We start from the raw sequence: 17,171 nt of genomic DNA on the forward strand, positions 1-17,171 counted from the left end.
GTGTCACATCATCAATAAACACTAGGAACCCAGTGCCACTGGCAGCCATGCATGCCCAAGCCATCACATTGCCTCCGCCGTGTTTTACAGATGATGGGGTATGCTTCGGATCATGAGCTGTACCATGCCTTCGCCATGCTTTTATCTTTCTATCATTCTAGTAGAGGTTGATCTTGGTTTCATCTGTCCAAAGAATGTTCTTCCAGAAGTGTGCTGGTTTTTTAAGATTTTTTTTTGTGAAGTCCAATCTAGCCTTCTTATTCTTGAGGCTTATGAGTGGCTTGCACCGTGCAGTGAACCTTCTGTATTTACTTTCATGCAGTCTTCTCTTTATGGTAGATTTGGATATTGATACGCCTATATCCTGGAGAGTGTTGTTCACTTGGTTGGCTGTTGTGAAGGGGTTTCTCTTCACCATGGTAATTATTCTGCGATTATCCACCACTGTTGTCTTCCGTGGGCGTCCAGGTCTTTTTGCATTGTTGAGGTCGCCAGTGCTTTCTTTCTCAGAATGTACCAAACTGTAGATTTTGCCACTCCTAATAGTGTAGCAATATCTCGGATGGTTTTTTTCTGTTTTTGCAGATGAAGGATGGCTTGTTCCACCTTCACGGAGAGCTCCTTTGACCGCATGTTTACTTCTCAGCAAAATTTTCAAAATGCAAGCACCACACCTCAAATCAACTCTAGGCCTTTTATGTGCTTAATGGAGAACAAAATAGTGAAGGAATTGCCCACACCTGCCCACGAAACAGCCTTTGAGTCAATTGTCCAAATACTTTTGGTCCCCTTAAAAACAGGGTGCCACATGTAAAGGAGCTGAAACTCCTAAACCCTTCATCCAATTTTAATGTGGATACCCTCAAATGAAAGCTAAAAGTCTGGACTTTATGTCCATGTCCATTATATAGGGCCAGGGGCTATTCATAGTATTCAGTATCTTGGGCAGACTAGATGGGCCAAATGGTTCTTATCTGCCGACACATTCTATAAATACACTGCTCAAAAAAATAAAGGGAACACTTAAAGAACACAATGTAACTCCAAGTCAATCACACTTCTGTGAAACCAAACTGTCCACTTAGGAAGCAACACTGAGTGACAATCAATTTCACATGCTGTTGTGCAAATGGGATAGACAATAGGTGGAAATTATAGGCAATTAGCAAGACACCCCCAATAAAGGAGTGGTTCTGTAGGTGGTGACCTGACCACTTCTCAGTTCCTATGCTTCCTGGCTGATGTTTTGGTCACTTTTGAATGCTGCCGGTGCTTTCACTCTAGTGGTAGCATGAGACGGAGTCTACAACCCACACAAGTGGCTCAGGTAGTGCAGCTTATCCAGGATGGCACATCAATGCGAGCTGTGGCAAGAAGGTTTGCTGTGTCTGTCAGCGTAGTGTCCAGAGCATGGAGGCGCTACCAGGAGACAGGCCAGTACATCAGGAGACGTGGAGGAGGCCGTAGGAGGGCAACAACCCAGCAGCAGGACCGCTACCTCCGCCTTTGTGCAAGGAGGAACAGGAGGAGCACTGCCAGAGCCCTGCAAAATGACCTCCAGCAGGCCACAAATGTGCATGTGTCTGCTCAAACGGTCAGAAACAGACTCCATGAGGGTGATATGAGGGTCCGACGTCCACAGGTGGGGGTTGTGCTTACAGCCCAACACCATGCAGGACGTTTGGCATTTGCCAGAAAACACCAAGATTGGCAAATTCGCCACTGGCGCCCTGTGCTCTTCACAGATGAAAGCAGGTTCACACTGAGCACATGTGACAGACGTGACAGAGTCTGGAGACGCCGTGGAGAAGGTTCTGCTGCCTGCAACATCCTCCAGCATGACCGGTTTGGCATTGGGTCAGTAATGGTGTGGGGTGGCATTTCTTTGGAGGGCCGCACAGCCCTCCATGTGCTCGCCAGAGGTAGCCTGACTGCCATTAGGTACCGAGATGAGATCCTCAGACCCCTTGTGAGACCATATGCTGGTGCGGTTGGCCTTGGGTTCCTCCTAATGCAAGACAATGCTAGACCTCATGTGGCTGGAGTGTGTCAGCAGTTCCTGCAAGACGAAGGCATTGATGCTATGGACTGGCCCGCCCGTTCCCCAGACCTGAATCCAATTGAGCACATCTGGGACATCACGTCTAGCTCTATCCACCAACGTCACGTTCCACCACAGACTGTCCAGGAGTTGGCAGATGCTTTAGTCCAGGTCTGGGAGGAGATCCCTCCGGAGACCGTCTGCCACCTCATCAGGAGCATGCACAGGCGTTGTAAGGAGGTCATACAGGCACGTGGAGGCCACACACACTACTGAGCCTCATTTTGACTTGTTTTAAGGACATTACATCAAAGTTGGATCAGCCTGTAGTGTGTTTTTCCACTTTAATTTTGAGGGTGACTCCAATCCAGACCTCCATGGGTTAAAAAATTTGATTTCCATATTTTTTTTTGTGTGATTTTGTTGTCAGCACATTCAACTATGTAAAGAACAAAGTATTTCAGAAGAATATTTAATTAATTCAGATCTAGGATGTGTTATTTTTGTGTTCCCTTTATTTTTTTGAGCAGTGTATATATACACATATACATAGCTTTGTGGGAAAAGATTTAATATAGCTTGCATTTTATTAGGACTCAGGGCTCATGCACACGGCTGTAAGTGTTTTGCGGTCCGCAAATTTCGATCTGCAAATCACGGATCCTGGCCGAGTGCGTGCCACCATGTAGTGCTGTCTGCATCTTTTGCAGCCCCACTGAGAGGATAGAGTCCGCATTAAATGCAGATCGGATGTGGGACAAAAACATTCATGTGCATGACCCCTCAGTCTGAGCCCTGGAGTCATGTAGGAAGTCCTACTCAGTGACTAACAACTTTCCTTGTGCGAGTACACACAGATAGTTGTCAGTTAATGCTGACCATGTGACTCCTTAGCTCAGAATAAGCAGAGATTTAGAATACAAAATTACAGGTTTTACTGAATCGTTTCCCACAAAACTATATACCAATCTGCTCAGCTCATCCTGCTCTATAACAACCTGTCTGCAGATTACACTGCATTTTCATGGTGACAAGTTCCCCTTAAAGTAATGCAGAAGAAAGAAGCATCTGGCTTTGTGCATGCTTTCTCGATTCTAGTCTATAGTAGGTAGAGAAACAGTGAAGCAATGAATCTGTTTCCGTACCTCCCATAGACTATAACGGAGCGTGCCATTCACAAATCTGTTCAGTCATGGTGGCACTCTGTGCCCGCTGCAGCTCCACTATCTGGGGCAGGTATGGGCATTGCATCTCTCACCTACCTTCTGCTTGGCTGCCAGACTCCTAGCTGCAAGACATCTTCTTCTGTGTGTATTAGGGAGATTTTTCCATGCAGCACTGCAGGGGTAAATTCCCTTTCTGATCTTGTGCTCAGCTGCTTGACCAATGAGCTAATTATCTCTCCTATATCCTATATATATTAGCTGTGCTGTTGACCTCACTTCCTTCCCTGAGCGATTGGTCCCTACAGATCTTGCTGTCTATATAGCTTGCTAGAGCTTGTAGGAGCTATAATCAATTTGTACCTGTTTCCGGGATCCTGGCCCTGTATTGCCTGATCTTCACTTGTTCACTGTGTTAATCCTGTGCCACCTGCCACGACCTTTGGATTGTTTCACAGATTTGCACAAAATCTGGCTGCTCTGACCTCGGCCTGTTATTGACTACAAGTTTGTTTGTTCCCGTGGTATTTTGCACAAGTGTCTCTGATCCCCGTGGGTTCGCATCCAACCACAGTGGGAATATTCCAAGAGGTACTCTCCTGGTGGTTCCCCTGCAGTGAAGGATAGAGCTGTGTATAGGGGTTAAAGGGTGATTACCAGGGGACTTCCAGGATAATGGCCTCATGACTAGCCCTAAGTCAAAGTGTTTAGTTGGCACAGTGGTTTCATAACCATTGTCTGTAACATATTCCCTACTTCTCTAGCTCCTTGTGGACCTATAATTGGGTCACAGGAACCTTCTTTTCCTGACAAGTGGGGTTCTTGCCTACCAAGCATTATTGCAGTCAGAATTGCTGTACATATACAGTACAGACCAAAAGTTTGGACACACCTTCTCATTCAAAGATTTTTCTTTATTTTCATGACTATGAAAATTGTAGATTCACACTGAAGGCATCAAAACTATGAATTAACACATGTGGAATTATATACATTAACAAAGAAGTGTGAAACAACTGAAAATATGTCATATTCTAGTTTCTTCAAAGTAGCCACCTTTTGCTTTGATTACTGCTTTGCACACTCTTGGCATTCTCTTAGATGAGCTTCAAGAGGTAGTCCCCTGAAATGGTTTTTCACTTCACAGGTGTGCCCTGGTCAGGTTTAATAAGTGGGATTTCTTGCCTTTAAAAATGGGGTTGGGGACCATCAGTTGCGTTGAGGAGAATCAGGTGGATACACAACTGATAGTCCTACTGAATAACTGTTAGAATTTGTATTATGGCAAGAAAAAAGCAGCTAAGTAAAGAAAAACGAGTGGCCATCATTACTTTAAGAAATGAATGTCAGTCAGTCAGCCAAAAAATTGGGAAAACTTTGAAAGTAAGGGCTATTTTGACCATGAATGGAGAGTGATGGGTGCTGCGCCAGATGACCTGGCCTCCACAGTCACCGGACCTGAACCCAATCGAGATGGTTTGGGTGAGCTGGACCGCAGACTGAAGCAAAAGGGCCAACAAGTGCTAAGCATCTCTGGGAACTCCTTCAAGACTGTTGGAAGACCATTTCTGGGTACTACCTCTTGAAGCTCATCAAGAGAATGCCAAGAGTGTGCAAAGCAATAATCAAAGCAAAAGGTGGCTACTTTAAGAACCAGAATATGACATATTTTCAGTTGTTTCACACTTGTTTGTTATGTATATAATTCCACATGTGTTAATTCATAGTTTTGATGCCTTCATAGTCATGAATATAAAGAAAACTCTTTGAATGAGAAGGTGTGTCCAAACTTTTGGTCTGTACTGTATATTTGTAATAGAACAGTACTGATATATTCCATAAATAATTGTAAATTATGACTAATAGGACTAGATGCAGAATCAATATCTAAAAGGCATTTTGGCAGTACCTGCAATGGACCACAGTTGGACCAGCTCCTGGTGTCCTGTTAATATAATCCCTGACAGTCCGTACAAACTGAATCAAAGATTGAGTGGTCTCTGGGACTCCATGATCAGGCCACACGGTATAATGGAAATGACGGACCAGCCTAGCAGCATCTAGTTGATCTTCCTATAGAAAGAGGTAAGCAATAACGTCAGGTACTTGCATCAATATTATCATTTATATGTAAATTAGGTGTTTTACAGAGGTGGAAATATATAATTTATAACAGAAGCTGCCTTTTCTAGGGAAAATGTAATCTTTCAATCTTTTCTGATGTAAAATAGATCTCTGTTATAATAATGGCTTTTTGTTTTTTAGCAAAGTTGCACTCAGTGTTCTTGTATCTTATTTATAATTAAATATGTTTTAAACTCATTACCATTTTACAATATGCTAGTAACCCAATATATCATTGACAGGTGGCTTACATTATAATCTATTCTGATTCATGAATTGTATGGGGCCATAAAAGCAGATTACTAGCACAGTTGCACCCTACTGCCTCCTGATATCCATTCATATTTTATGTTGAAAAGAACTGACATGGGATTTCTCTAATACAGTCTGGATGTATTTATGGAGTATTCAGCTGCCTTCATTTTTAGAATGCAGTAATTGGCATGGCAACTATTATTTTCCTGCTAAACCAATTGTGGTGTCAAGGCTTAATGCCACAACGCCAATCTGACTGCCACATCATCAATCAGTCTATTTCCGGATGTGTGTAAGTTTCACAGAACAAGTAGTTTTGACCTTTACATTAATTTGAGGTTCATCTGAAATGCCGCAAAGGACGCAAACCAGGGTGATGAATGGCGGTAAAAAGTTTTGTAAAGTAAGAATCACATATTTTGCACTCCGCCATCGATTTCATGTACTTGATAAATGAGGCAGAACAAAAGTGGAAACCTTCCTACTGTTTAATCTCAGTATGAAGGAAAAGATCTTACGCTGCAGATTTTGAACTCTCTTATTGTCCATTCGGGAAGCACAGACTCTGACAGCATCTGAACTATGAGGTCCCCATAATACAATGAGTCTTGATCAAAAGGCCAGTAATGATCACATTTTACCTGTAAGGAGAAAACAGAATTAGAAGGAGTGTGACTGATCATAGCTGTCTGCTATAAGAAATGCTGAGGCATGGCAGTAAACGTGTTTTATAACTAGAAGCTAGAAGTCCTGCCCTAATGAAATCCACAGTTAACTTGAATTGTAACTCTATAATGATGGTAATTGCAGAGTAATGGATATAACAAGTTAAATGTGAGATAGTTCCTTTAATAGAATATATGGAAGTAGTTCATACCTAGAGGCTATAGTAAGCTCATCACAATGATATGCCAGGAAGAGAACCAAACAAAATCATATCTCCTGAATATAGAAAACCATCAAAATGCTGTTTACATTGTTTGCCTTTGTTCCTTTATAGTCTATGAGGCATTCATATCTCTAGGCAGAGTAAATAAAACCAAGCTGCACTCGGATAATATATAAGGGCCAGATCATGTAACATGGTCATTCAGAAACTGTGGGACAACCCCTCTACTGTGTAAAAACGAGACATTTTCTTCACCACTCCAAAAAAAGCTCAATGTTCAGCTTGGCTAAGTATGCATGTGAGAAGGTACAGTAGTAAGCCAATGCCAGACCAATCTAGTGGCTTATCTCCTTTGAGAACCAAATGACTGGGTGTTGAAATTCAACATGATATCATTAGTCAGGGGATAGTCAACTCACACTCCCATACACATCAAATAGTCAGCTGGTCCTGCCAAAATCAACGGGTTCAGACAACTTTATTCTTATGCATATGGGCACCTTTACCCTACCAAGTAGGTTAATCCCATGAAATTGCCCATGGTATGTGTATATTTAAGAGATAGGGAAAGACTTGGAGCCCGATAAGAGGCAAGGATAGATGTGAGTGACTATAAATGGTGTACAGGCCTGCAGAATACTTTGCCACTGTGGGATATACATAAGTAACCTTTGGTTGACTTCATTAAGAGTATGGTATGACTGATTTGAGGTTAAGCAAAATCTAGGCAACTGCAGTTGACAGTGAACAGGCAAAGAGGATAACTGCATAATTATTTTACATATAAAGAGTTATTTTAACTGTGGTTTACATACAGTATGTAGACTAAGGGGGATTCATTTTGGCTCTGCATCAGTTTTAGGCCTCATGTACACGATCGTATGTATTTTGCGGTCCGCCAAAAACGGATCCACAAAAAATACGGATGACGTCCGTGTGCATTCAATATTTTGTGGAACGGAACAGCTGGCCCCTAATAGAACAGTCCTATCCTTGTCCGTAATGCGGACAATAATAGGACATGTTCTATTTTTTTGGGGAACGGACATACGGTAACGGAATGCACATGGAGTAACTTCAGTTTTTTTTGCAGAATCATTGAAATGAATGGATCTGTATACGGTTCGCAAAAAAAACCGGAACGGACATGGAAAGAGAATACGTTAGTGTGTATGAGGCCTTATGGTGTAGAAATGTTTTAAGTTTTGTCGCAAGTGGCATTTTGTTTCCAAATTTGGTACTTTTTAGCTTTCATTGATACCCTCTGCATTTTTCCAAAAAATGGATGAGGCATGAGGCAAATCTGCTCCAGATATTGACAGGAGTAGATTTCAGTTCTTGAGCACGGGTGTCATGGCATGTGCCACAATTGTTAAGAGGCATGCGCATCTCATGCTAGCGTAGGACAAATTAATCAACACGCGCAACGTCCGTCTTCATAAATCTTCACCTAAATGCTAGGCACAAGATAATAAACTTTGATATTTATCATTCTCTATGTCTTCAGGAGACAGCATACTAAAGTCATTACTTTTAGATTTTATTCGCCCTCTCCAGTAGAAAAAGCCATTTTTAAGAAAAAAAAACAGCCTCAAAAAGTAAGATGATATGTAAAGTTCACCGTGTTTTCCTGCATATTCTGCCATCAATGATTTTGTAAAGGTTACCTTGACCTTTTACATATTTTTTTTATCATTTACTTCCATCCTTCACTTGAAGATACAGCATTCCAGACTGAAACATGTTTCTACCCATTAAAACAACATGTAACGCCGTAGTTCTATTGCCTAGCAATTTTATATCTCATTAAAATCCAAATGACGAGGAGCTCCGCTTCTCAGAAGTGCTGATATAATGCAGAAATAACAGAGGTATTACAAGCCTCAGAGGGATTTTTTTTTACTTAATGGCAGCCTCTTGTTTGTCAGTCTTGAATTACTCTTACATCTAGTAAGATGCCGCTAAGCTGCATTTATTATTTCCCCTTTAATTCTTATTTTTTATTACCGTATTTTTCACCCTATAAGAAGACACACGTAGATTTTAGAGGAGGACAATAAGAAAAAAATATTTAGACCTATTAGACCTCAGATCATCAATCAGACCCACAATGTTAATCAGACAACAGCTCACAGCCCCAATCAGATCCCCAATGTTAATATGATCTCAAATCAGACCCCAATTTGAATGACCCCCAATCAGACCTCAGATCAGAGCCCAATATAAAGAAGATCCCCAATCAGACCTCAGATGAGACCCCCATGGCTCATATCAGCCCCCAGCCATATGTGATCAGCCCCCAGCCATATGTAATTAGCCCCCAGCCATATGTAATCATCCCCCAGTCATATATTCAGCCCCTAGTCATATAATCAGCCCCCAGTATTAATCAGCCCCCAGCCATATGTACTCAGCCCAAGCCATATGTACTTAGCCCCCAGCCATATGCACTCAGCCCCCAGCCATATGTACTCAGCCGCCAGCCATAAGTACTCAGCACCCAGCCATATGTACTCAACCGCCAGCCATATGTACTCAGCACCCAGCCATATGTACTCAGCCCCCAGCCGTATGTACTCAGCCCCCAGCCATATGTACACAGCCCCCAGCCATTTGTGAGTAGCCCCAACCATAATTCAGCCTCAGATCACAAAATAAAAAACCCACTTACCTCTCCTGCTCCTGGACGCCGCCGCTCCTCACTGCCCACGATTTTCTTCCTCCTGCTGTTGGCTGTGCTGTGAACTGGCGCGCACAGCGTGAGGTCACAGAGTGCCCTCACGCTGTGCGCAGCCTTCACAGCCGACAGCCGAGGACCAGGAAGTGGTGAGTACAGAGCCTTCACCGCTTCCCGGTCCTCCAGTACTAATGAGCGCTTCCATAATGGAAGCGCACATTAGTATTCGCCCCATGAGACACAGGGGCATTTTTCCCCCACTTTGGAGGGGAAAAAAGTGCCTCTTATGGTCCGAAAAATACGGTATATATATATATTTATGGCCCTAATGACTTTCTTTTACTTTCCTCTCATGGTTACGGTTCCCCTCACCAGCAGTGAATGAAAGCTTCTCCAGCCTCTAGACCCCATTGGTGCATTATCTTTACAAACCGCTGTGTTATGAACATGGTAAATCTGCCTCTATTTTGGTGGCAGGCCATATAGTCATCAATTTGTTATTCCATTCTTACTACAAGACTATAATGTATAGCACATTCAGAGCTATGAAGGAAACAATTACATGGTCAGTGTGAACATTTCAGACCCTTAAGCCAGCCACGCTTGTTCTGCTGTTATATGTCTCTACTGACTTCCATACTTATGCATGTTTGGATTGGCCAGCACAGTAGCTCAGTGGTTAGTATTGGTTTGCAGCGCTGGGGTCCTGGGTTGGAATCTGACCAAGGACAACATCTGCATGGAGTATGTTCTCCCTGTGTTTGCCTGGGTTTCCTCCGGGCACTCCGGTTTCCTCCAACACTCATAAGACATACTGATAGGGAACTGAGATTGTGAGCCCCATTGGGGGACAGCTTGATGCTAATGTCTGTAAAGCACTGTGGAATATAGTAGTGCTATATAAAAGTGCATAAAATAAATTAATTAATTGGCCAAGCACATGTGTTTTGTCAGGGAGAGGAAGTAAGCCACTGTCAGACATGTCTCGTGGTGGTTGGTCTCTCCAAGAACAAAGGAATAAGGCAGATGGGGGAGAAGTTAGGAGGAGTCTATAGATATTAGATGGTTGGCTGGTCACGCCAAAATCAGGGGGTCTAGTCAATATACATGTAATGTGCATGGCCAGCTTTATGCAGATTTACTTCTCAGAATATTATGATTCATCTAAGCCTTTTTGTTTCCATCACTAACAGATACTTATTGGGAAGGGGGTGGGGCAAGACTTGCATGCATGATACCTTCTTGCAAGTATCAAAGACAACTTAAAGGAGCTTCTGTCTGCAGATATGTACCTATGAAACTTTAATTGACAAGGGCCGGTGTGATCACATTTATACTGCCTGGCCCTGTTAATCAAAGTCCAAGGAGTGCTGCAGTTGCAGAGAGAGCTGAGCCTCTAGGTGTAATGACAACGCCCCTGTTGCTCCTAGAGCCTCATTTGCATATATTAGAACTCATTTTTATTAGCAATGCGGGCACATATGAACATGGAACCAACACAGCTACCAAGAGCACATGTAACAGGTCAGCCAGTGTCATGCCCTTTAAAGAGGAATTCTTCTTTAATTGACTGGCTTTTTTATTTTCTTTATTATTTATCTACTCCATTGACTAGGTGTGTCAGATCATAACCAGTAAATATCTATATATCTCTCTATCTAACTATCCAGGCTCGGACTGGCCCACGAGGGTACAGGTGAATCCCCCGGTGGACCCCTAGTCTACTACCTCCTGCACAAGTAGCACATAACACAGTAGACTTACTGCACTACATACGTGTATTCAATGTACAGCACCTCAACCAGCCTATGTTCTTATAAAAAAACTTGATAGATTATTAAAGAAACTCCCCAGTTTATTATTATAGACACGATCAGAGCTGAGATGACTTCTAGGTATAGAGGAAAGCTGCCAGTGTCCTCTTTTCCCCAGGACCTACGTTTTCAAAGGTGCTGCAGGGACCCCCATATTAAATCATCTGGTATCAGGTGCCCCTCCCCCCCAACTATGTGAGCAGGTAATATTTGTATGTATCCATACGGTGGGCGCCCAAAATAAATTTTACTGGTAAGCCCTAGGCACCCCAATCCGACACTCTAGCTATCTATCTATCTATCTATCTATCTATCTATCTATCTATATAAGCAAAAAAACGGAACAGCACCTCCCAAGTCAAATCGCAGGTAATAACATAGCAAATGAATATAGTAGCAGCACACCACTAAATGCACTAAGACTGAGTAAACATGTGTATGTGTGAACAGGATCAAATACAAGACGCCAATATTTACTGCAAAGCAGTGAAGAAGCTCTTAGCGCATATTATTGATCAAAAATATGTTGAGCCCACCTACCAGACGACAAGGTAGCTTCTTATCAGGTGGGACCTACTCTAACACGGAATGTCCAGCTCCATTGTTAAGCTGATTAAAAACACCAAGGAGTGGGGGATGGGCGGGGAGTGCCAAGTTCCAAAGAGGATGCCTAGTCCTCCATAATATACATATAAGCAAAAAAACAGAACAGCACCTATCTATCTATCTATCTTATTTATTCATGTATTAATTATTCCATATCTCATATAAATCATTTCCACATTGGGAGCAGTTGGCCTACGGCCGTTTCATTTTGCAGACGCTTTCTTATAATACCTTACAATAAACACTACTTTATGGTGATGGTCAAAGGGTGGAGAAGCCATTTTGTTATTATCAGCCTTTCACAATTCATGTATTTTCTCAGAATTAAATATCGATAGGTGTGTTCTCTTCCACTTACCCGTCCTTTTTCCACACACTGAGTCACCATCACAGTGTTGTGAACGTTTTGCTCCCACACCATTTTCCAGAAGTCGTCTTTGGTACCCGGAAGAGGTCCTTGTGTTGCTATGTATTCTCTACGGAAGTTGTTGCCCTACAATGTCAAAAAGTTTAGATGTTGGATGTTGGATTTCAACTCGCCTGATCCTTTGTTCTCACAACAAATAAAATACTTATTATTCCCTGCCTCCCATTGATAAAACATGCATGCTAAGCCCAGCGCACATGTGTATAAGGAGGTTGGGAGAAATAGCTGTCGGCTGGATGTGGGTTCAGCTGACAGCTATCTACTGTAGGTATATGGTCAACCATAACATTATCATATCTTCAGGGTACAGATAACTGTTGAGGAGGAAACATTACATGTATTCAACCCATGATTAGACTCATAGCACCCAGATGAACTGTTTCCATGCCATGTCCACCCTTGGTAATTGACATATCAGATACAAACGTGCTTCTCCTACACTGTACTAGCATTTTCAGTAGGAATGTTTAATTTTATATGACCATGAATGACACTTTATGCCATTGTCATATCTCAACCTAATATTATGCAGTCAGAAATGGGATACTTCAGCGATTGGTGTCTTAGCATTGGGTAATCAAGTATTACGAACATACTTATATAATCAGTATGTTCATACAGATGGTTAATATGTATGCGCAATGTTTGATCAATGTTCATTAACATCATATTATGATGTACTTATGAAGTACTCAATTACGTTAATGGATTGTAAAATTTAGTTAATTATACTATATTCACATCACCATGTGCCTTATAGTCTTCTGTCATTAACTGTCTTGTGTGCTGTGCATGCTGCACTTTAACTGCTTGATTGACCATGGCTGTTCTAGGACTGCATATTACAGAATATTCTCATTAAATTCTTATTGAATTTTGTCCTATGGCAGCATGCGCTGGAAATACCCCTTATGACCAGTTTAGACAGTAAGGAAATGTGTAGATCTGCAATTCTATTATAAAAGCTAATTAACGTCTTAAGCAACAGTACATACTGCTAGACATTCAACAATATGTAATGCTGAAGTATAAGTTGTTACCTACCGGTGTATAACTGGCATTTATGTAGTCTGAGCATGGATCATCATCCACATTGGAGAGTTTTACCCGTGTGAAATCATCTATAGAAAGGCAGAGAAAACATAACAACTTTAAGGCCATTGCTATAACTTTAAGAGAATGCAATACAGCAGTAATGCATTACTATATCTAGCTAATACTTGGAAAAACAATTAGTAAGGTGCAGGTTTGTATCATTGCCCATAGATTGCACTTTTAAAGTGTTTATATACAAGTTGACTTGTTCTACCCTATACTTCGTGTATCCTTTGCCCACTAATAAGTCGTCACTTATTCGTATTGTAGTCGTCACTTATTCGGTAAAAATGGGGCAGATTAACTATTAAAAATGCACCAGTTTTCAAACTGGCATAAATGCCATGCACTGCATTTATTAACAGTTTAGACGCTCTCAGACACCTTTTGCACCTCATCGGACAAGGCATGGCTTAGCGGAAAGGAGGTGCGGCTTTGCAGGAAAAGGGCATGTCTTAAATGCACCACCATGCACCACAAAATGCAATTTTTAGACTAAAACTAAGCCAACAAATAGTTGGTATAAACTTAGAATAGACAGTCTAAAGGTGGGGCAGATTTATCATCCAGCATTAGATTGTCTGAGTATTAGACAGTATTAGTAAATCAGCCCCAATAAATTTAGCTTGTCAGGCCAACGGATCCGTGGACTTAAAAAAATTACAACTATTTTCCATTTACACTTAGAACATCTTAGTAGTCATTTTATTCAGGGTATGTCATATGGCAGATTGGTTTCCAATATTTCTGCACCTGTCTCTTACATCTCAATGGGACTTGTAGAAATCCATGTATGAGCTGCAGAAATATCCCCATTTAGAGGCCTGAGATGGATTTTTCAGCAGAAATCCCTGTAATGTACAGAGGTACTTGGAACATTTAACCTAAAACTGCATCAGGTTTCCACACAAGACCTAAAAGAAAATAAATATAACCAAATCAAGCAAATAAATAACAAAAAATTAGACTTTATTGAGGAAAATGATCCAATATCACATATATGTGACTGGTAAAAGTATGTGAACCTTTGCTTTCAGTAACTGGTGTGACCCCCTTGTGGAGCAATTACTGCAACTAAACGTTTCCGGCAATTGTTGCTTAGGCCTGCACATCGGCATGGAAGAAATTTAGCCCATTCCTCCATACAAAACAGCTTTAACTCTGTTATGTGGGTTGGTTTCCTCACATGAACTGCTTGCTTCAGATCCTTCCATAACAATTTTATTGGATAAAGGACTTGAACATTCCAAAACGTTAACTTTATTCTTCTATAACCATTCTTTGGTATAATGACTTGTGTGCTTAGGGTCGTTGTCTTGATGCATGACCAATGTTCTTTCGAGTTTCAGCTTGTGGACAGATGTCCTTACAGTTTCCTTTAGAATTTAAACAGTAATTTAAATTTCATTGTTCCATCAATGACCTACCCTGGCCAAAATGAAGCAAAACAGGCCCAAACCAGGTTCTTATGATGGAATGCAATGTTTTCCTTTCTCCAAACATAACACAAAGTCTATTTGGTCTCAACAGTCCAGGTGATTTTAGCAAACTGAACATGGGCAGCAATGTTCTTTTTGGAGAGCAGCGGCTTTCTACTTGTAATGCTACCATTGTTGTTCAGTATCCTCCTGATGGTGCTTAGAGGTTGCCTTGGGTTCCTTTTTGACTTTGTGGACTATTACACGCCTTGCTCTTGCTGTGATCTTTGTTGACCATGCCCAAGGAGGGTAATAATGGTCTACAATTTCCTCCACTTGTACACAAGCTGTTTAACTGTGGATTGGTGGAATCTAAATTCTTTAGAGATGGTTTTGTAAACTTTTCCAGCCTGATCAGCATCAACAACTCTTCTTCCAAGGTCCTCAGAAATATCAGTTGTTCTTGCCATGTTATACTTCCACAAATGTGTTGTGAAAATTAGACGTTGGTAAATCCCTGTCCTTTAAATAAAACAGGTTACCCATTCACACCTCATTGTCACCCCATTGATTGAAAACACCTGACTCTAATTTCACCTTCAAATGATCTGCTAATCCTAAAGGTTCATATACTTTTACCACTCACAGACACATGATATTGGATTATTTTCCTCAATAAATAAATGACTAATATTTTTGACTTACAGGTATTTGTTTGATTTGGTTATCTTTATCTTCTTTTAGGACTGAAAATCTGATGGTGTTTTAGGTCAAACTTATGCAGAAATATAGAAAATTCCGAATGGTTCACAAACTTTCAAGTACAACTTTATCAGCCAATTGTGAAAATACCCTCATATTTCTAACTGCTCTTGGTCCAGCATATACTCAGGGGGGTAAAAATTAGGCACAAAAAGAAGCACCTCTGCTCCATGAGAGGATGAGAGTGATGATCAAACTATAAATAAAAGTACTTAGTATTTTTTCCCAGTGTGCTTTAGTGACAAAAAAAAAGCACTCACAAGGTAGTATATTATTGTATCGATTTTTCCCTCTGTTTTCTGGTAAAAGTGCTATGTCAAAAGACTGGTTTCTCCCAACATCCTTAAGATCCTGAAAAACAAAAGTAATAAAATGGCTTTAACTTCTTTTGGAGATATTGTTACATTGCATCATGTTGTAGGGTCATCGATTCAACAGGACACATCCTTAAAGAGAAGAATCGTCAATTGATTGTAGTTGGAAGTTCTTGAAACTGCAACCTGACATATTACTCTATAAATACTTCACTGTGAAGAATAGTGTTAGAGAAACTGCTCTTTTCTAACCAGTAATAATGGATGATCCAGTCTGTAAGCAGGACTGCACCATGCAGTATATGCAGTAAAATTCCAACAATGGAATCTTATTTTTAGTACTTTATATAGCAACTTTTTGGAAAAAATAAAATTTTACACTTCACAAGCTATGGATTATATTATTTGTAGGATTACTTGAGATTCATGAGTGTCATCTCTCTATCCAATTCCCCTGGTGATCAACCCACCTGGCAGTTTAGGGGCCAGTTCTCCTGATAGGTGGGAGTCCCAGAGGCGAGACCAACACACATTAGAGCACTTAAATACGGCAAGTCAAAAAAGTTTATGAACCTATAAAAATTTCGATCCTTCATCTATATTAAATTCCAAATATCAAATCTGCAATTATATTACAGTAGTTAGCAACCAATTAATAGTACAAAGTAACAGCAGATGTAAAATTTTCTGTGTTCTCACCTCATATTCTTGGGATAACAAGTAGTTTGAGTCTGCTTGAAGTTTGCTGAAATGAACCTCAAACTGGTTGGCTTTGATTGGACTAAAATGTAAGTAAATGAATAAAATAAGATATACTGTAAGGTGCCCAATAAAGTAAAGTATAATGACTAGGAGGTAATTGAGAATGTTTGCTTACCTGGAGGATCGTTTATTCCTATAAAAAAAAAAAAATCTGAATAAAAATTTGTTACATTGAATATTATGAATAGAGAAGAGTGCATATCTTTCTACTTACCCTTTATGACCGATGTTTACATGTACAGATGAGGTCATTTCTCTGTGTGACTGTCCTCTGATCTGACCCTGATCGTAGCTGGAATATAAAGATAACATAGTACTTACTGTAGCACACTCATGACAAAGTATGTTTCTCACTCAGCGAATTGAGAACATCAAGATACCATGCATGTGTTACAGATTTAGCAGGTGTTAAAGGGGCTGTCCGTGTTCAGAGCTGAACCCGGAAATGTCCCTATTTTCAACCAGGCAGCCCCCCTGACTTAAGCATCGGAGTTCCGGTGACGAATCGGCTCTTCTTAGGGCTGCCAGATGGAGGCTTCCACCCAGCAGTGAGCTCAGCGACATCACCAGCACTGATGGGAGGGCTTTAGCGCTGCCCTAGCCTGTAAAACGGCTAGGGCAGCGCTAAAGCCAGCCCATCAGAGCCAGTGATGTCACCGAACACACTGCTGGGCAGTGTGTTATTGTAAATAGAAGAGCCCTTTCCCTGCAGGGAGGCTGCCTGGGTGAAATTTTGGGTATGTCAGGGTTCAGCTCTGAACCCGGACAACCCCTTTAAAGTAATTCCTGGTGCATTAACACACATGCTTATCGCACTGGCTTCA

General features: G+C 41.1%; 1 protein-coding gene across 2 annotated transcripts in view; it reads right to left on the reverse strand.

Annotated features, from left to right (window-relative positions):
* Nucleotides 1-17,171, reverse strand: part of PTPRB (protein tyrosine phosphatase receptor type B) — a 158,927-nt gene that overhangs the window by 31,723 nt on the left and 110,033 nt on the right. For both annotated transcript variants that reach the window (XM_040409891.1, XM_040409898.1), the window contains 8 exons: nucleotides 16,562-16,639; nucleotides 16,463-16,480; nucleotides 16,285-16,366; nucleotides 15,532-15,622; nucleotides 13,041-13,117; nucleotides 11,928-12,062; nucleotides 6,102-6,224; nucleotides 5,114-5,277 (listed from right to left, as the gene is read on the reverse strand). In XM_040409891.1, coding sequence (XP_040265825.1) covers nucleotides 5,114-5,277; nucleotides 6,102-6,224; nucleotides 11,928-12,062; nucleotides 13,041-13,117; nucleotides 15,532-15,622; nucleotides 16,285-16,366; nucleotides 16,463-16,480; nucleotides 16,562-16,639 — 768 coding nt within the window. The remainder of the gene's footprint in view (nucleotides 1-5,113; nucleotides 5,278-6,101; nucleotides 6,225-11,927; nucleotides 12,063-13,040; nucleotides 13,118-15,531; nucleotides 15,623-16,284; nucleotides 16,367-16,462; nucleotides 16,481-16,561; nucleotides 16,640-17,171) is intronic.

Source organism: Bufo bufo, chromosome 1 (genome assembly GCF_905171765.1).
Source record: "Bufo bufo chromosome 1, aBufBuf1.1, whole genome shotgun sequence".
Lineage (NCBI taxonomy): Eukaryota > Metazoa > Chordata > Amphibia > Anura > Bufonidae > Bufo > Bufo bufo.